At 42.7% G+C, this 20,025-nt stretch overlaps 1 protein-coding gene across 1 annotated transcript in view; it reads left to right on the top strand.

Annotated features, from left to right (window-relative positions):
* LOC123990538 (pleckstrin homology domain-containing family G member 3) overlaps positions 1-20,025 on the top strand; it is a 115,703-nt gene that overhangs the window by 18,567 nt on the left and 77,111 nt on the right. The window contains exon 2 of the mRNA XM_046291126.1: positions 3,134-3,201. Coding sequence (XP_046147082.1) covers positions 3,153-3,201 — 49 coding nt within the window. The 5' untranslated portion in view covers positions 3,134-3,152. The remainder of the gene's footprint in view (positions 1-3,133; positions 3,202-20,025) is intronic.

A 20,025-nucleotide genomic window follows, 5' to 3' on the forward strand; every position in this document is an offset into this window, starting at 1 on the left:
ATGCCTTGAGTGGGGATGGTTGAGAACCATGAGGATTATGGGAAAATTGCATGTCTAGTTGTTGTATTCCTTCAGCTGTTTGTTCTGAGTGGAACACACTGCTGTTACAGAGCTGCTTCATCATGTTTTCTCAGGCACCATCCACATAACTAGGTGTTAAAGTGATAGTCAAAATAATAATAATCCAATCTTTTAGCGTAATAAAAACATCTAACAAACGTATAAATATTTTGGATCATTTGAAGCCCTAAGTATGTCGACTGCAGGAAGCCTAGTGGTTAGAACGCTGTGCTAGTAACCAAAAGGTTACAAGGTGAAAAATCTGTCGCCTTAAACGGAATTGCTCCATGGTCGCCGTCAATAATGGCTGATCCCTGGCTGTGACCCCACTCTTCCAGGGAGTTGAGGATATGCAAAAAACATTTCCATTTCACACCTCACACTCGTACAGGTTTTAAAATGGCTTAATTAATCTACACACACTAACCAATAATGACAAAAGCGATCATTGTAATGTTTTTGAGACATTTGACTGTTGCAGCTATGGTAAAATTAAGTAATAAGGCCTGGTGGGAGTGTGGTGTATATGTCCAATATACCACAGCTAAGGGCTGTTCATAGCCACGACGCAATGCGGAGTGCGTGGACACAGCCCGTAGCCATGGTATATTAGCCATATACCACAAATCCCCGAGGTGCCTTATTGCGGTTTATAAACTGTTTACCAATGTAATTAGAGCAGAAAAAATAAATGTTTCGTCATACCTGTGGTGTACGGTCTGATATACCACAGATGTCAGCCAATCAGCATCCAGCGCTCGAACCACCCAATTTTCTAATTCGTCTTTTACTCATTTGTATTCACACACATTTACAATATCATGCTCAATTATGTTGCGTTCATGTTTTCTGACTATTTGAATGCCTTTATTCAACCAAAATCATTACAGCTTCACAGAAGCACTTATTTAACCAAAAACCAATAGCGCTTTACAAGCCCTCATTCAACCAACACCAATAGAGCTTTACAAGCCCGCATTCAACCAACACCAATAGAGCTTTACAAGCCCTCATTCAACCAACACCAATAGAGCTTTACAAGCCCCCATTCAACCAAAACCACTAACCAAGATCCCAGGATGTGCATTGAAAATGTTCTATTATGTTTGAATTAATAGGCATTTGAGTTCCATTTGTTTCACAAGACTTTTGTTTTTTACTTCATGAATTCAAACAGATTTTTAGCACAATACTTTTTTGTTGTAGTAACTACTCATATTGTGTGAAATTGTCAGTCCACAATTCTTATAGACAAAATACAATTTCCCTGTCCTTTTAAACTTTTTGTCATTGTTGGACTTGGACAGGAGCTCACCGGAGCAGAGTACCGGCACCTCAAATGTTCTGCTTGAGCTCCTGTTCCTCTTATAGAATATTAGCTCTAAAGTTTAGTGGAGCTCCTGGACCTAAATATAAACAGCCCTGGCACCCAACATGAGTACTGGCACCTATTCCAGTCCAAGTCGAGCACTGCTTTCTGTAACAATTTACGTTAATGGTTTAGTGCTGCTCAGAGTTGTCTGAGGTGAGGGCAAGCAGAAAGTGCTTAAAGGTGTAAAAATGGTGTGATAAATACATATCTGCCCACTGTAATTGCCTTGGCTGGACCCCAAGCATAACAGATGAATAGGCTGCCTGCAGACCCACCTTATACAAGGGCAACGGTGCTTTGAGCTCACCGAGGGCCTGACTGCGTCAATCCACTGTGCCCTCAACCTTTTAAATGACTGTGAAGGGAGGAGTGAGAGGACATTTGGATTGGAGAAGTAGCTGTGTCAGTGCCCCTAATTTATTGCTTTCTTGCCCTGTGGAAAATCAAGTAAGTTAGTCCTGTGTGTGGAAAATGTAGTGTTTTGCCAAACTTGCACAGTGTGAATAGAGCTGTGGACTGAGACAGCCACCCAGACAGACAAAGCCCAGAAGTCATGGACAATACCGTACAACAAGCATCTTTCTACTGTGTGGTCTGTCACACCATGGAAGATGGGACTGCTAGAAAAGTAAACTTGAGTTTGTGGTTGGTTGGAAAGCCTGACATTAGTGGTATGAAGTAACAGCTTAAAGACCCTTGAAGATGTGAGATGGATTCACTTCTTGGATTCTTTTGAATGCCCTCTAAGTAGTCTGGTGGACATTCAAGATGTAGGAAGAACCATAAAGCCATTGGGGGAATCTGTTTTCTCAGACCACACAAAGAGGCACATTGGACCACAGTAATTATATACTGACTATTTAATATGTACTTATTAGGCTGGCAAACACCTTCGTGTCCAAGGAAAGTTTGGCCTGCCGTGGCCTGTGGGATATAGATTTTTAGTTTATTTTAGGATTTGTTTTAAATGGAAGTCTATTGATATATTTTATTGCTGAGTGGGCGTTGTTTGCCAAGTTACAAATCATTAGAGCTATTTTATAAACTTTTAAAAGTTTGTGCAATAAAAATAACAATTTTGCGGCAGCTTGAGGCAATTATTAACAGGATTTTGAACTTTTTTATTTCTAATACATACTGAGGTTAAGTTGAATTTCTCCTGCTGTGTTCAGCAGGGTTAAGAGTTAGGGGAGCTGTTAAACCGACTCGCTGAAACACCTGCATGATTTGCAATGTTGAGTGGCGACGATATGTCCAAGTTCTGTCTAGAGTTCTCCATAAATCAGTCTAGGTACCATTTTTCTTTGTCTGTTTAAAAATGTCCAGCTGGAAAAACATGATCTCTCAGTTTCTAGTGCTTTTCCAGGCCACAGCAGCTAAGATAACACCTACACCGTAAAAAAGCACATTTTGTTTCAAATGACAACTGATGACTTTCCCACGCATAATTACCTTAGTGAGCAGACCTGTACTTCCTCTTTTGGGGGAAAGGAGGATTATGGCACTTCCTGTAATGGTGCGTTGTGGGATTGATGAGCTGTTAAGACTCTGGTCAGCAGCTGTGCACAGCAGTAGTATGTCACAAGATGGGTGATTTATTTTATTTATTTTTTTGAACTGTGGTCCTCTAGTCGCTTGACGAGGGGATCTGACGGGCTTTCATTCGCTATCCTAATCCTGCATCGTCATGTGTTCTTGCAGTTCCCGAGGCCGCAGTGTCATGCCAGAGGGATCTCTCAACGCCACCTATGAAGTCCCAATGGGTGAAGGTAAGACGACTCACTGCTCTCCTGCTTCTTAAAGATATAGTAGTTTTAAAGATATACCCAGACTATATTGGGATGTTTGCGATTTCTCAAAACTGGATACCAAATTTTCTGGGAGATCGCATCAAGTGAGAATTTCTAAAATGAGTTGTCAACAGGGAAATATATTTGCTGTAGAGGGCCTAGCTAGCAGTTTCTTTTTCATAATGCGTCTACTTGTCTCGTCCTGCTAAAAATATAGGCCGTTTTATTAAGGGGACCTTCATTGAATCACAAATCTCCCAGAGAGATTAATGTATGAACACAATTATACTATTATAATACTCTTGTTCAACCAAGCACATTTGCTTGCAAATGTGGAAGCCCAAGTTTGCTGTCCAGTTTTAAAGCAATGATGGAATATTGAAGAGCTTAGACTCTTCCGCTGAACTGGGCATTCTGAGTGTCTTCTTCTTTGTCTGCCTCCTGACATTTCAGTTCCTGAACTCCAAATAGATGCCAGCCATTTACCAGGAAGCCAGGGAGACTATTTTCTCTCCCACACTCTCCTCTTGAATGTTCTTTTTACATCATACAGCTGGCCTGGCAATGAAGTTAATCTGTTCTGTTCACGCAGGCCATGTCCTTCAAAGAAAAGAGAAACCCGCACTCTGCTCTTGCTCATGCCACTTGTTTTAATTCAAAATGAAACAAGCAAGACCAGTGTGTAAGTTTTGTCTTTTCTATGACGCTATTGCATTATTCCCACACACCTGCAACAAGAAGCACTTTTCCCATCTATCTAAGAAGTAGTAATTAAATAGCACCCTATTTCGAATATTGACCAGGACCCATAGGGAATAGGGTGCCATTTGGGATACAACCATAGAGTTGTGGCAGGTTGAATAGGAAACTTCAAGGAGAAGGGTAGGGAATCTGAATCCTTATGAAGTGCCCAGTACAACAGTGGTGATTGTGTGGTGTCTGCACTGTGTACTTCCATTCTTCTCTCTCTCTCTCGCTCTCGCTCTCGCTCTCGCTCTCGCGCTCTCTCTCGCTCGCTCGCTGTGTGGCAGTGGAGGGAACCGGCTCAATTATTAGTCACACAAATCCTTTTCCAGGGTCTGAGTATCTCACAATGGTGTTCTTTCTGTGCCCTGGTCCCATGCACTATAAAGGAATCTGGTTAGATTACATTTTTTTAAAGCACAGAATATTATAGATTTTTGTTGTTACAACATCGGCTTTAGATAACACAGATTTTGTGTTCCCTGGATTGGATGAGGCCATGATCAAAGTGGGGAACTTTTGCGGCTGCAGTTCATGTATTTTTACAGGGGAGGGGGGGGGTTGCCTGTTGCCTGTTTAACAGATGTAATTCTTAGTGGAGTTCATCTGAACTCAGTCGGACAAGCAACTATAAAGTCACACCTATACCCCCCCCCCACACTCAGATGGTACATTCCCAGAGATAATTTATCATAGTGGTGTAACACTGACCACACCAACATGGTTGAATAGGGGTGAACTTCCCTTCAGAATTACAGCCTGGTGATATTGTTAGTAGGGTTGGGTGGTATCCAGATTTACATATCGTCATACCGTCCTTCTTTCATAGCGTGATATATACGGTATTACCAGTTTATTACACAAGATGAAGCCAACAAAAGCAACAAAGCCCATTGGGCATCTATTACCAGAGTAATAGTGAATTTCAATGGAGGCTGCTAACGAAACCAAACCAAAATAAGCTAATTGCAAAGACAGGCAATCCAGCTCATAAAGTTACACATGTACAGTGTTTTGGGACTGTATTCAGACCACAAGGCTTTTTTTATTTTTACTTTACAGCCTTATTCTAAAAATTAATTTAATTGTTTTTCCCCCTCATCAATATACAAACAATACCCTATAATGATATAGCAAAATCAGTTTTTTTGAAATATTTGCTTATTTATACAAATAAAATGATCACATTTACATAAGTATTCAGACCCTTTACTCAGTACTTTGTTGAAACACCTTTGGCAGCGATTGCAGCCTTGAGTCTTCTTGGGTATGACTTTACAAGCTTGGCACACCTGTATTTGGGTAGTTAACCCCATTCTTCTCTGCAAATCCTCTCAACCTCTGTCAGGTTGGATTGGGAGCGTTGCTGCACAGCTGTTTTCAGGTCTCTCCAGAGATGTTCGATCGGGTTCAAGTCCGGGCTCTGGCTGGGCCACTCAAGGACTTTCAGAGACTTGTCCCGAAGCCACTCCTGTGTTGTCTTTGCTGTGTGCTTAGGGCCGTAGTTCTGTTTGGAAGGTTAACATTCATCCCAGTCTGAGGTCCTGAGCGCTCTGGAGCAGGATTTTATCAAGGATCTCTCTGTACTTTGATCTGTTCATCTTTGCCTCGATCCTGACTAGTCTCCCAGTGCTGCCACCAACATGCTTCACTGTCGGAATGGTGCTAGGTTTCCTCCAGTCGTGACGCTTGGTGTTCAGGCCACAGAGTTCAATCTTTTTTTCATCAGACCAGAGAATCTTGTTTCTCATGGTCTGAGATTCTTTTGGTGCCTTTTGGCAAACTCCAAGTGGGCTGTCGTGCCTTTTACTGATGAGTGGCTTCCGTTTGGTGAATCTACTATAAAGGCCTGATTGGTGGAGTTCACCAGAGATGGTTGTCCTTCTGGAAGTTTCTGCCATCTCCACAGAGGAACTCTAGAGCTCTGTCAGAGTGACCATCGGGTTGTTGCCCACTTCCCTGACAAAGGCCCTTCTCCCCCGATTGCTCAGTTTGTCCGGGCGGCCAGCTCTATGAAAAATTCTTGGTGCTTCCAAACTTTTCCCATTTCAAGATTGATGGAGGCCACTGTGGAGACTTTCAATGCTGCAGAATGTTTTTGGTACCTTTCCCCAGATCTGTGCTTTTACACAATCTTCTGAATTCTACGGACAATTCCTTCAACTTCATGGCTTGGTTTTTCTGATATGCACTGTCAACTGTGAGACCTCGTATAAACAGGTGTGTCTTTCCAAATCAAGTCCAATCAATTGAATTTACCACAGCTGGACTCCAAGTTGTAGAAACATGCCAATGATGATCCATGGAAACAGGATGCACCTGAGCTCAATTTTGAGTCTTAAAGCAAAGGGTCTGAATACTAAATAATAATAAATAATGTAAATAATGTTTTTCACATTTTTAAAATGTTTTCACTTTGTTATTGTGTTGTGTGTAAATTGATGAGGGGGGGAATCAATTTTAGAATAAGGCTGTTAATGTAACCTTGTGGAAAAAGTCAAGGGGTCTGAATACTTTCCGAATGCGCTGTACATATAAAATACAATCGATGGCAGTAATCACCCCCAGACACACCGGGCGAACTTGATGGGTCTTTTGAAAGAGATGCTCCAGTAGAACCACCCCACAGCCATGTCTAGCTAAGTGAATGGGTTTCTACAGTAGGTGTAAACCGCACGGCGGGATGGTTACTTGCGTATTTGTATAGTAGCCAGTGGTGTAGTAAATGCTTTAAATTACTACTTAAGTATTTTCTTGGTATCTGTACTTTACTATTAATATTTTTTACAACTTTTACTTTGCGACTTTTCAAAAAACAACTTTCTACTCCATACATTCTCCCTGACACCCTAAAGTACTTGTTTGAATGCTTAGCAGGACAGAAAATGGTCAAATCCACACACTTATCAAGAGAACAACCCTGGTCACCCCTACTGCTTCTGATCTGGCGGATTCACTAAACAGAACATCCCTGGTCACCCCTACTGCTTCTGATCTGGCGGATTCACTAAACAGAACATCCCTGGTCACCCCTACTGCTTCTGATCTGGCGGATTCACTAACCAGAACATCCCTGGTCAACCCTACTGCTTCTGATCTGGTGGATTCACTAACCAGAACATCCCTGGTCAACCCCACTGCTTCTGATCTGGCGGATTCACTAACCAGAACATCCCTGGTCAACCCTACTGCTTCTGATCTGGCGGATTCACTAAACACATGCTTTGTTTGATGATAATGTCAGAGTGTTAGCCAGAGTACACTCCATCTGTAAATAAAGACATTTGTGCTGGTTAGCTTAATATAAGGATTTTTTATTTATTATTCATACTTTTTTAGTTTTGATACTAAGTATATTTTAGCAACTTCATTTATTTTTGATAAAACCAAATACATTTAGACTTACTCAAGTAGTATTTTACTGGGTGACTTTTACGTTTACATTTTCTGTTAAGGAATCTTTACTCTGACTCTGGTATGAGAATGAGGTACTTTTTCCACCACTGATACACTGATAGTAACGATATCAAAACTAGAAAGTGTCCAGATCAAAAAACAGCATCAGTAGAGAAAGAACAAAATAATATACAAGAACCATATCAATAACCATATCAGAGATACTGGCGATAGATGAGGTAGTTATACGCATACAATCGGGGATAAAGTGGCTGAACAGCACGGTGAAAATAGTAGCAGCAACCATTGTGTGTTAGGAAAAGGTCATGTGAATGTGCATAGAGTCACTGCAGATAGTCTGGATGAGTGGGAACTCTCCCCCAGTAATGAACTGGTCCGTCTGCCCCACGCCTGAACAACGGAATCTGTATGCGGAGAGCCTGCCTCGGTCCTGCCCTTGACTTTGGTGAGAGGCATGTGATGGCCTCTGTCACAAAACTCCCTGATCTTCTCAAAGATGATAAGTTTGTTTAGTTGTGTCCAGGTGGTGCTTGTACAGGCAGACCATCTATGGGAGGAAGGATGTCAGCGTTGTGCAGCAGCTGAAACCTGGTCTTGATTGAGTCCCAATGCTCCTTGGCGACAACAACACCAGGCTCCAGAGCTGTGATGCTTCACCTCCCAAGGTTAGATAATGATAACCTTTTATACAATGAAAATGATATTCACCTGAAGTGCTGGTACAGCTTGATATGTGTCAGCAGCCTGAAGTACAGAGTCTGGTGTTGTTGACAGCCATATCTTTCCACCAGCACCGTGCCGTCTTCCAGTCCAACCAGCTGCGGGATGTTGACCCATGTCAGTGTTGTCCTTCACCACACCTGGAATCTCTGCCAGTGTTCACTTTGGTCTGTCTGAAGCACTGCTTGATGAGGCCGTAGCACCAGTCAGGTTCAAACTTGGTGAGGCCTGTGATCATGAAGGGAAGTTACAGACTGATGGAGCTTGTGCATGGTCTGCCAGGCACAATACCAGAGCACATTTTTTATTTTATAACTAACCCAAGATAGACCTCAGCATGTCATTTTCAACGGGATCAAATTAGTCCTAGTGGGCAGAACAAGCATGGTGGGCAGAGCCAAGCACGCGCTAGTGAGATTGTATTGGAGCGTTCAAGCATATATTTGCATATTTCCGTTAGGGAACACCTAATCTGAAGTGCGCGTGTGCAATTCTGTAACTAAAATTGGCCTTCGCACTCCTTGTAAACAATGCAATTTAAAAAAACTTTGTCAAAGGGTAAAGTCTACAAAAATGTGTCCACTCTGTTTGTAACAGATTCTAGTTTTTGAGAAAAGATAACTGTATTGAGATCAAATGTTTCATCGAGAACATTTGCAGAATGTCAGCCTGAATCCATCTCATTCCGTCTTCTCTGGACACTGGGCTTCTCTGGACACTGGGCTTCTCTGGACACTGGGCTTCTCTGGACACTGGGCTTCCTCTCATTACCATATTTGGTAGTGAGTGGAAACGCCAAGCAGTGGCTTGACATTTTATACATCCTGTGAAATATCTCTTTGTTTTACCTGTGGTGGTGACATACGCCTAGTTCCCTGAAACGGCTCGCAAATAGCGTTGCACTTCTGTTGTGATCTGATGAAAAGGTAGCTATTTTCTGCCGAATGTGTTGCACTAATGTATTTTCTGTGAAGGAAAGCTATAGGTTCACGTCCCTGATCACTCTATTTAAGCAAAAACACACTGACTTTCAATATAAACCACGACCTCTGTCAATTCACAGCTGGACTCACCTGCTCCGGCTTTCTCCTGTTGTGATGGTTTCAAACAAACACGTGACTTACTCAACTGTTCTGGGGAACTACGGTGAGCTTTATAATGTAAAATAATGTGACCGGTGAAATTAAGAGCACAATCTGCTTTATCTCCTAACCTATTTTACACGTTGACTGCAGGGATTTGTTTAAAAAGTAGCTACAAATAGTAAAATGTATTGAAAAACTTCAAATAAATAGTTTCAAAAGTATTGGAAAAACCATCCTGTGGCTATTTTCCAAATACCACAGTATACTGAATATACGGTATACCTCCCAAGCCTAATTTTTCGACACCGACTGTCTTTCTCCTCCTTCATTGAGACCATGTATTTTATTTGTCAGCATGAGGCCTAATGTTATTTTTCCCGACAGGTGGGACTACATGTAGTTTGATCTTTACATGTTATAAAATGATTGCCATCAGTGAAGCTTGTTTTCCGTACTTTAGTTTTTTTGTAGCTTAGAGTATTTGTGAGAAGTGCAGCACTCTGAACTAACTGTTGCTGGGCCACAGTAACTGAAAGGTTGCTGGATCGAATCCCCGAGCTGACAAGGTAAAAATCTGTCGTTTTTGCACCTGAGCAAGGCAGTTAACCCACTTCCCCTGTCGCTGAAGACCTGGATGTCGATTGGAGTCCTCCGCATCGCTCTGATTCAGAGGGGTTGGGTTAAATGCAGAAGACACATTTCAGTTGAATGCATTCAGTTCTACAACTGACTAGGTATCCCGTTTACCTTTCCTAACACAGCCTAGTGACCTGGTGCCTGCTTTACGGAGAGAGCCTAGTGACCTGGTGCCTGCTTTACGGAGAGAGCCTAGTGACCTGGTGCCTGCTTTACGGAGAGAGCCTAGTGACCTGGTGCCTGCTTTACGGAGAGAGCCTAGTGACCTGGTGCCTGCTTTATGGAGAGAGCCTAGTGACCTGGTGCCTGCTTTACGGAGAGAGCCTAGTGACCTGGTGCCTGCTTTACGGAGAGAGCCTAGTGACCTGGTGCCTGCTTTACGGAGAGAGCCTAGTGACCTGGTGCCTGCTTTACGGAGAGAGCCTAGTGACCTGGTGCCTGCTTTACGGAGAGAGCCTAGTGACCTGGTGCCTGCTTTACGGAGAGAGCCTAGTGACCTGGTGCCTGCTTTACGGAGAGAGCCTAGTGACCTGGTGCCTGCTTTACGGAGAGAGCCTAGTGACCTGGTGCCTGCTTTACGGGGAGAGCCTAGTGACCTGATGCCTGCTTTACGGAGAGAGCCTAGTGACCTGGTGCCTGCTTTACGGAGAGAGCCTAGTGACCTGGTGCCTGCTTTACGGAGAGAGCCTAGTGACCTGGTGCCTGCTTTACGGAGAGAGCCTAGTGACCTGGTGCCTGCTTTACGGAGAGAGCCTCGTGACCTCGTGCCTGCTTTACGGAGAGAGCCTAGTGACCTGGTGCCTGCTTTACGGAGAGAGCCTAGTGACCTGTTGCCTGCTTTACGGAGAGAGCCTAGTGACCTGGTGCCTGCTTTACGGAGAGAGCCTAGTGACCTGTCCTGTTGTCTGCTTTACGGAGAGAGCCTAGTAACCTGTCCTGTTGTCTGCTTTACGGAGACAGCCTAGTGACCTGTCCTGTTTTTAATGCAGCCATGGGGAGGTATGGCCTTCTGCCATGGGCATTGTAATGGTTCCTATCGGACATTGAGTCTGGAGCACTGAAATGCTTCTAGTTCTGTCATCACATACACTTAGCTAAAAGGTGAAGTGGGGTGAGCTCATACTTTTGAATTTAAAAAAAGTGCAATACAATAACATCTTTGTAGGGAGATTGTACAGAACAGTGCTCCAACCTACAGAATATTCTCATTGGCTCACCTCCAGGCCTGAAGAGCGTGTTCTGATGAGATTATTGTCTGGAAGTGAATTTATGACATCCATTTAAGGTTGTGTGTTATTATTCATGTCGGTGGATGTCTGCATGAATGATAGTTGGTGCCTTGAGGCTGGTTTAGAGTCTTTAGATCTACCTCTTCTCGTTGGTAATTGCAGAGGGAGACCTAATGCAGAGGGCCAATATGAATGTAATTTGTATTTTCCTAGTATTTCTCCTGTAAAGTATTTTATTATAAGTCTGTGATTGTCTTCAACTGTCTGCTCAGCACGCAGCATGTTTAATAACTAGGTTAACTCTTTGGCTGCATAATGTTGTACACTATAAAGAATTTTGGTAGTGACTCTGCAGTCTGTGAATCCCTCAGGAGTCTGTCCATCCTGTTCCCCTCGATCTTTGTGTGACTTGCTGACTTACACTATATATTCAAATGCATGTGGATACCTTCAAATTAGTGGATTCGGCTATTTCAGCCACACCCTTTGCTGACAGGCGTATAAAAATCCGTAATGCAGCCATGCAATCTCCATAGACAAACATTGGTAGTAGGATGGCCTTACCAAGAGCTCGTTGACTTTCAACGTGGCACCGTCATAGGATGCCACCTTTCCAACAAGTCTGTTCATAACATTTCTGCCCTGCTAGAGCTGCCCAGGTCAACTGTAAGTGCTGTTAATGTGAAGTGGAAACGTCTCGGAGCAACAACGGCTCAGCCGCGAAGTGGTAGGCCACTCAAGCTCACAGAACGGGACCGCTGAGTGTTGAAATGAGTAGCGCGTTGTCATGTCTTTGGCATCATTAAAACTGCAGACTTATTTATCAAATAACTCTCTGTAATTATTATTACGTGATCAAACTGATTAATCATGAACTGTAATTAACTAGGAAGTCGGCACCAAGGAAATATTCAGATTACAAAGTTATCATTTTTCTAATATAACTTTCAGATATTAAAATATCTTATCAATTAGTCTTCAAATTAATTAATTATTCTTTACCTCACGTTAGTCTCATTCCAAACAGCGTAAATAGTTGGTTATTTGCAAGAACCCAGTCTCCACTATGAGTCATCCATACATCAATTGTCTTAAAATCATTGATTTACTAAGTATTTCACAGAAATGCATAACAAACAAAGTAGATATGGTTACAAAGAAATGTTAGAAGAATGTGCCGGCATGGCGGCTTTTTAGACAAAAGGGGAGTGGGGGGTCAGCTGAGGAGACACTACAGAGTTGATTGAAATGCTAATCCTTCAGAGTTTAACCACGTGGTATGGTTAAAAGATTCAGCCATTTACTCAAACCTTGGCCCTCTCGTGGTAAACTGGTCTGCAACCTTCAGCCATTTCGTAATTGAGGTGAGCTTGGTCTGGTGATAGAAAACCCAGGTGGGTAATGTGGCCCGTGTTGCCTCCCATGAGTTTCACATAATTGTACCAAACGGACCAGTTCGTAGCTGGATTCTTCACCGATCTTTTATACCTTCTCCAGAACATAAATGTCGTTCGGATCTCCAGTTCCGTGAGGTGGAAGAAATTCCTCTGTTCTCTCTATGAAACTCACTCTCTCTATATTGTGGCCATGAGGAGATAATCTCCTCCAAGAATTTACGACCTCTCTGAATTTACGACCTGGTTGTAGGAGACAGAGAGATGGTGCCGAGGTAGGGGGATGGTGCTCGCGATGTCAAGAGGGCAACGTCAATACAGCGTAAAAAATGGCTGTCCTCGGTTGCAACACTCACTACCTAGTTCCAAACTGTCTCTGGAAGTACCGTCAGCACAAGAACCGTCGGAAGCTTCATGAAATGGGTTTCCATGGCTGAGCGGCCGTACAGAAGCCTAAGATCATAATGCTCAATGCCAAGCATCGGCTGGAGTGGTGTAAAGCTCACCGCCATTAGACTCTGGAGCAGTGGAAACATGTTCTCAGGAGTGATGAATCACGCTTCACCATCTGGAAGTTCAACAGTCGAATTTGGGATTAGCTGATGCCAGGAGACACTACCTGCCCCAATGCACAGTGTCAGCTGTAAAGTTTGGTTGAGAAGGAATAATGGTCTGGGGCTGTTTTACATGGTTCTGGCTTGGCCCCTTAGTTCTAGTGAAGGGAAATCTTAACTCTACAGCATAACATTCCATTATAGACCATTCTGTCCTTCAAATTTTGTGGCAACGGTTTGGGGAAGGCCCTTTCCTATTTCCGTATGACATTGCCTGTGTGTACAAAGCGAGATCCATAGAGATATAGTTTGTTGAGCTCGGTGTGGAAGAACTTGACTGGCCTGCACAGAACCCTGACCTCAACCCCATCAAACAACTTTGGGATGAATTGGAACGTCGATTGCGAGCCAGGCCTAATCACCCAACATGAGTGCCCGACCTCACTAATGCTCTTATGGCTGAATGTAAGCAAGTTCCTGCAGTAATGTTCCGAAATCTAGTGGAAAGCCTTCCCAGAGGGGGGGAACAACTCCATATTAATGTTCGACGGGCAGATGTCCACATACTTTGTGTGTGTGTGTGTGTGTGTGTGTGTGTGTGTGTGTGTGTGTGTGTGTGTGTGTGTGCACCGTGCGTGCATGCACACAGAGTATACACAACATTAAGAACACCTGCCCTTTCCAATACAGACTGACCAGGTGAAATCTATGATCCCTTATTGATGTCACCTGTTAGATCCCCTTCAATCAGTGTAGATTAAGTGGAGGAGACCGGTTCAAGGATTTTTAAGACTTGAGACATGGATTGTGTATATTTGCCATTGAGGGTAAATGGGCAAGAATTATTATTTTTTTAATTGCCTTTGAACAGGGTACGGTAGTAGGTGCAAGGCGCACTGGTTTGTGCGAAGAACTGCAACGCTGCTGGGTTTTCCCACAGATTCCCTGTGTGTATCAAGAATGGTCCATCGCCCGAAGGACATCCAGCCAACTTGAAACAACTGTGGGAAGCATTAGAGTCAACATGGACCAGCATCCCTGTGGAACGCTTTCAACACCTTGTAGAGTCCATTCCCTGACAAATTAATGCTGTTCTGAGGGCAAGAGATTGTGCGACTCAATATTAGGAAGGTGTTCTTAATGTTTTGTACAATCAATGTATGTATTTATATTTCAGACTATGACTGCTCATTCTGATATAAAAAATAAAAAACTTTTTGGAATATAGGCGTATTGCTAGTTATTATTGCTGCACTGTTGGAGCTAGAGAAACAAGCTTTTCACTGCACCTGCGATAACATCGACAAGTCTGTGTACACGACCAATAAGCTTTGATTTGGTTTGAATGGGCTTCTTTAGTAAATAAATGTCTGAATCAAATGCCTTGCAGAAACATAGAACAGCAGTGATGGGAAGATAAAAATAGTCATTTGCTTACTTTAAATTTGCTTCACTTCATTAAGGAGGTGTAAGAATTGTTGCCAGTAGGCCTATTCAATACCCTGAAAGTAGGCCTATATTGAAAAACATTCATTGTGACTGATTTATGGCTGTAAAAACATCCAAAACACAGAGGACAGCGGTCCTTATGGTAGAGTAGAATCAAATGGTTTATAGCACCCCATATTTCCTATTGACCTCTTATGGTAGATGACTAGGTTCCAAGGTTGATGACTAGGCACCCAGGTTGATGACTAGGCACCCAGGTTGATGACTAGGCACCCAGGTTGATGACTAGGCACCCAGGTAAGACTTAAGGCTACAACTGTCAAGAATTGTCTGTAAGGTGTGAAGGTGCGAAAATGACAAGCTCAGTCCAAGGTCTCTTCTTGACATTGGGATTTGGTTGGATAAATGGCATTAAAAGAATTATTAATGCACACTATGTTTGAGAACATTTTGTTGGCTGGTTTAAAAATGCCTGCTCCGGGAATGTTTTCTCAGCACATTTGAAAGGAGATTAAAAGATCAGCACCTTTTACCTAGAGTGTTTTGATGACATTATGCCAGACGTTGCATTTTCCACTGAAATGGAGCTGATTAGCTAGCCTACTATAACCACTCTACAGAATTCAGAGAGCTTAATCAATGCAGGGTAAAGCAGAATGTGTCACTGAGTCTTCCCCTCACTGAAACTGAATGTTGGCCTGAATTCTAACAAAAGACCCTTGAAATTAGACCAATTTCCTTACGCCGTGTTTCACTCTGTTGATCAATTTGGCAGTCTTGGTTACAGTGTTAACCTGTTTTGTATGATAGTCCCAGTGTGTTGCCTCTGATAACATGGAGTAAAGACTGAATTCTGGTTCTCCATCCATCTCATAGCATCACCTGGCCCATGAGACACAGGGAGGAGGGCATTCCACAGATACCACCTCAGGCCGAGGGATGATTTGTTTGAGCGGTAGCCCAGTACGATGCCTGTCAGACTGCTTTCTTTCATTACACAAACCCAGCAAGCGTCTTCCAAGCAATCATCAGCTCAACACCAAGGTTTCCAAAGAGTGGGTGGGTGGGTGGTCAGGATCGTATCGAGGAAGAATGTAAGAGATCAAGAAAAAAGAGTCAAATTAGACGCCCTGACGATGTTCCTACGTCATCACGGCGGCGAAAGGAATTCATTTCTAATCAGACTGACATGAAATTCGATACACATCTGACCACTATACTGTACAGTATGTACCATGGCTTGTTTTTACAGTCTCTAGAACCCATCCAGTGTTCCCCCTGGCAGGAGAACGCTCCACACTTACATCCAGACATGGAAAGAACATAGACCAAATTCGGTTTGGCTGTGGAGTAGGTCTGAGAGCCCACTAGCTCAAATATTCATAGGTTCATATCGATTGTAAATCTTAGTCTCAACCGCGGTGGAACACATGCTTTCAGGGAGGATTACCTCTGATATCGTTTTTAATAAATCAGACGTATAAATGAAACCAGGCTTCTTGTCCAAACAGGCTCACCAGCTCTGAGAATCCAGAGTTCATGGCACCTCATAGTTAAAACCCCTTTGCAGATATCCTGTATATTCAGTCAGGAATAAACAGTGTGTACTGCTGCCCAGACTATTAGGTTGCTGAGCATACATGACATGATACATGGTTGGAAAGGAGTTTTTGTTGCTGAGCATACATGACTTGATACATGGTTGGAAAGGAGTTTTTGTTGCTGAGCATACATGACTTGATACATGGTTGGAAAGGAGTTTTTGAACCCCAAACTGTTCAGCTCAGACATTGGATTTGAATGCCCAGAGAACTGTTAGCATGGTATATTATAGTAAATCATGTTCACACTGTTTATGTTGCCAACACTGCTACTTATCAAGTCAACAAGGATTGCTGTGGTTATTGGGAGAAGCTGCAGTTGACAAACAACTAGCAACATACAACGCTGTGTATTGTGTACTGTTGGCACACAAGGTGAAGGGAGATTTTGCCCCCCTCTGTGTGCTTGAACAGTTTGGAGACTCAATGTTTTGACCAATCAATGGTGTCTGTGGCAGTGAACTTATGCTGCTGAGAGCAAGAGACTTAAAGTAGGTAAATGGTTTAAGTGGCTTTGGTGGGCAGGCCGTACTATACAAGCCTTCTAGTACTGTATGTTGTGAGTGTAAACCGGAGCCATTAACAGACCCAATGAAACGTTAGGTAGGATGTACAGGGACATACGTTTTGTTCTTGGCAAATGTTTTCCTCATTCCTTTACACTCTAACATGGATTAATTGTTCTGATGTGATTTTATATAGAATATATTATATAGAATATATAATCTCATATGGCAAATGGTTGACTAGTGATTTGTCTCCGATTGGGTAAGTCAAGTGGATAATATTTGGCCATGAAAGAGGATATTTGTTCTGCAGTACACTCATGTGATACCGCACTCAGATGTACTATTGGGTAATTGTACATAAATAATGTAATATTGGGTCTGAAGTGTGTTATGGACGAATACCAAGTTACTTAGAAGCTCCACTGTACTTTTAGAGGAATGCACCAGGGGGAGGTTGCTGTCTGCACTTCACTGGTGTCCTGCTTATCTGATTACAGCAGGCTACTGTAAGTGCCTCTGCTAACAACCCGGTCTCTTAATGCCAAACCACACTACAGTATATTGTTAAGACTAAGAATTTGACTAAATAAATGAGTCAAATGTTGTTTTTCTCCCCACCACCATTCCTTCTAGTTTGACCTTAGACATATATAAACACTTAGACATATATCCCCCACATTACACTTTAAGATGCATATCGCCCTAACCTTCCAGACATGTTCAGCAGAGTAGGGATAGGCTGGCTGCTGCTGCACTGGGCTGTCTACGACTGCAGTCAGTGTGAGTGGAACCTGTAGCCTGGCTGCAGATCAGTGCAGTCCGCAGGCTTAATGCTGTCTGTTCCCTCTGAACTTACACTAATTGGATAGAAGTTTTTCCACCAGCGAAGGGAGGCAGGTGTGTTTTGGCCGAGGATACAGACAGTCTGATTTGATGAATGGGAATGCTGTGAGGGTTGAACATTTTTGATAAAAGAGGGATTTGATTATGTTTTAAAGACGTCAATCAGGATTTCTGAATTATTTTTCTTGGAGTTTTTCCAGAGGAAAGATATTAAGGTTTGTAGTCATTTTTAAGGACATTGAATGTACCGTTTGTGATTGCACTAATGGGGTGTTTCTGTTATGTGTATGGAACTAGTTATCTTTTAAAAAATGTATTTGTTTGATGGCAAGCCTCATAGTGAGCAAATCACCAAGTTTTGTGGGGTTTTATCAACTTTCCATTATTCATTAGTCGTATTCAGCATTATTTAATGAATTGTGATTATGCTACCTATTTGGTTTATAAGACTACAACCTAATCCTGCAAGAAAACAATTTGTATGTGAAAATATCACCTGTTTAAGTTCATTGATGCCCTTGTCTCACAAAAAAATATATAGTTGTAAAAATAAATCCCTGTCAGACAGTTAGTTGTCCCTTTACAGAGTTTATTTTTGAATTCTAATTGTTTTGCTTTGTTTAACAGGGAGTCTCATTGAGGCCAGGGTCTCTTTCCCAGGGGGGCCCTGCATACACATGATTTACAAAATACAATAGAATACAAATACATGAAAGAAAAACAACCCCATTCATAAGCAAGGATCTCCCCAATCAACTTGTAGGACTGCCTAAGAGGCACCATAATATCCTGTTGTAAGGAACTCTGTATGTAGATTGTTCTATACATGGAGTGCAAATCAATGAAAAGCCGTTTTACCTCTGAGGAGACCAGAGGGATTTCCAGAGTTAGCCATCCCTGAGGCCGTGTAGGTATCTCGTCCGTAAACACTGGCCCTGGAACATTGAAGCGCTTATCATTTGCAATGTATGAACAAAACACTCATTTCATAACCGTATCATCAGATGATCATGAATAACTCATGTACGAGCCCAGTTCCATTTTTAGGGATTTTTTTTTTTAATAGGACCAAGCCAGTGTTTTTACCTCGCGTTAAATCATTGTGAGGGGAAATAAGATTTAGTGATAATCTGTTTTCCTGTCAGCTGGTAGTAGTCGCAGGACACAGTGCAGTTTGAGAGTTCACCTATGTTATACAGCTCCTAGGCCAGCCCTCAGGGCAGGAGTCTCTCATAATAGAGCTTTTTGAGTTTTTTTTTTTCCTGGAATAGGAAAACCCACACCAGAGTTAGCGAGGTGCAGGCCGGGGGGAAGGCAACAATTTAGAAATAAGGTTGAGAAGAAACAAGAATCACGCACTTCATAACTATTAAGTAGTATAACCAATGCGTGTTTGCCACAGGGATCCATAAGCATTTAAACAGTAATGGTATTCCCAGCTGAAATGTATTTCCAGCCATGGTAGGCGTTTCGGGGCCACGGTAGGCGTTTCGGGGCCACGGTAGGCGTTTCGGGGCCACTTCTGACCATATTAGGAAGCCCTAGTTGGAGATCCTTCCCTTTGCCTAGAGTGAAGTCACAATCATCCGTCTGTCTCTTCCTTCGAGAAATGTGTCATGGTTTGTGGGGACCCAAAAAAGAGCTCCTACACATTCCTTCTCTCTTTGAAATGCTATACTTTGGCTTTGATGTCTGCATTCATTGACGTTTTATAGTTCTGTCTGTCCCCCCGTCTCCTATACTTTGTGTCTCATGTGTTACCACTCACGGTGAATTGAACCAAGTGAGGGAATGCTGTGATCCTAGGAGTGTGCCAAGGTTACAGTTTATTTGAAAGCCAATGGCTTTTTCAGTAGCTACTAGTGGGCCCTTGTCCAGGGGACACCACTGCATCAGGATCAAGAGCCGGTCTCTTGACCTCACCTAGCAGCAGGGATTAGGTTAATCTGGCCCCATTGGATTGAGCAAGAATAGGGTCAGTACAATGGGAATGATTCCAAGAGATAAACATGTCCCTTTCTGAGAGACAGTCCTATGAGGGTCTGTACAATGGGAATGATTCCAAGAGATAAACATGTCCCTTTCTGAGAGACAGTCCTATGAGGGTCAGTTGTCCTCACCCAATTGTCACTGCCCCCACACTGTTCTGCAAGTGCCAAAAACTATTTCAACAAAGTTCATCCCATTACGTCCATCCTGGATGCAGGTAGATCAACATTACTGCTGAGGTCATATACTTAAAACACCTATTTTGTAGCCTGATCCCAGGTCTGTTTGTGCTCTTGACAACTCTTGCTCATTGTCAAGACAAACCGGTTTGGCATGACAATGAGTGATGCGGAGTAGGCATGATGGCACAAACAGATCTGGAATCAGGTTACGTATTTTGTGTGTCATCAGTTGTTTTGGGTCACACGGTGGTCTGACACACATGCATTAAAAGTTGAAAACCGTTCATTATGTAATAGGTTGTCTAATCCTGTATCCATTTGATGCAGGACAAATGGAAACGTGTAATAACAACGTTGTCTCTATTTTTTGTGGAAAAAAGGACTCCCTGGTTTACTATTCATTTTGTAGGTCTGTTCCGAAACGGTTAATGACTTTATCAGAACCATTATT

The sequence above is a fragment of the Oncorhynchus gorbuscha genome, linkage group LG12, assembly GCF_021184085.1.
Source record: "Oncorhynchus gorbuscha isolate QuinsamMale2020 ecotype Even-year linkage group LG12, OgorEven_v1.0, whole genome shotgun sequence".
NCBI lineage: Eukaryota > Metazoa > Chordata > Actinopteri > Salmoniformes > Salmonidae > Oncorhynchus > Oncorhynchus gorbuscha.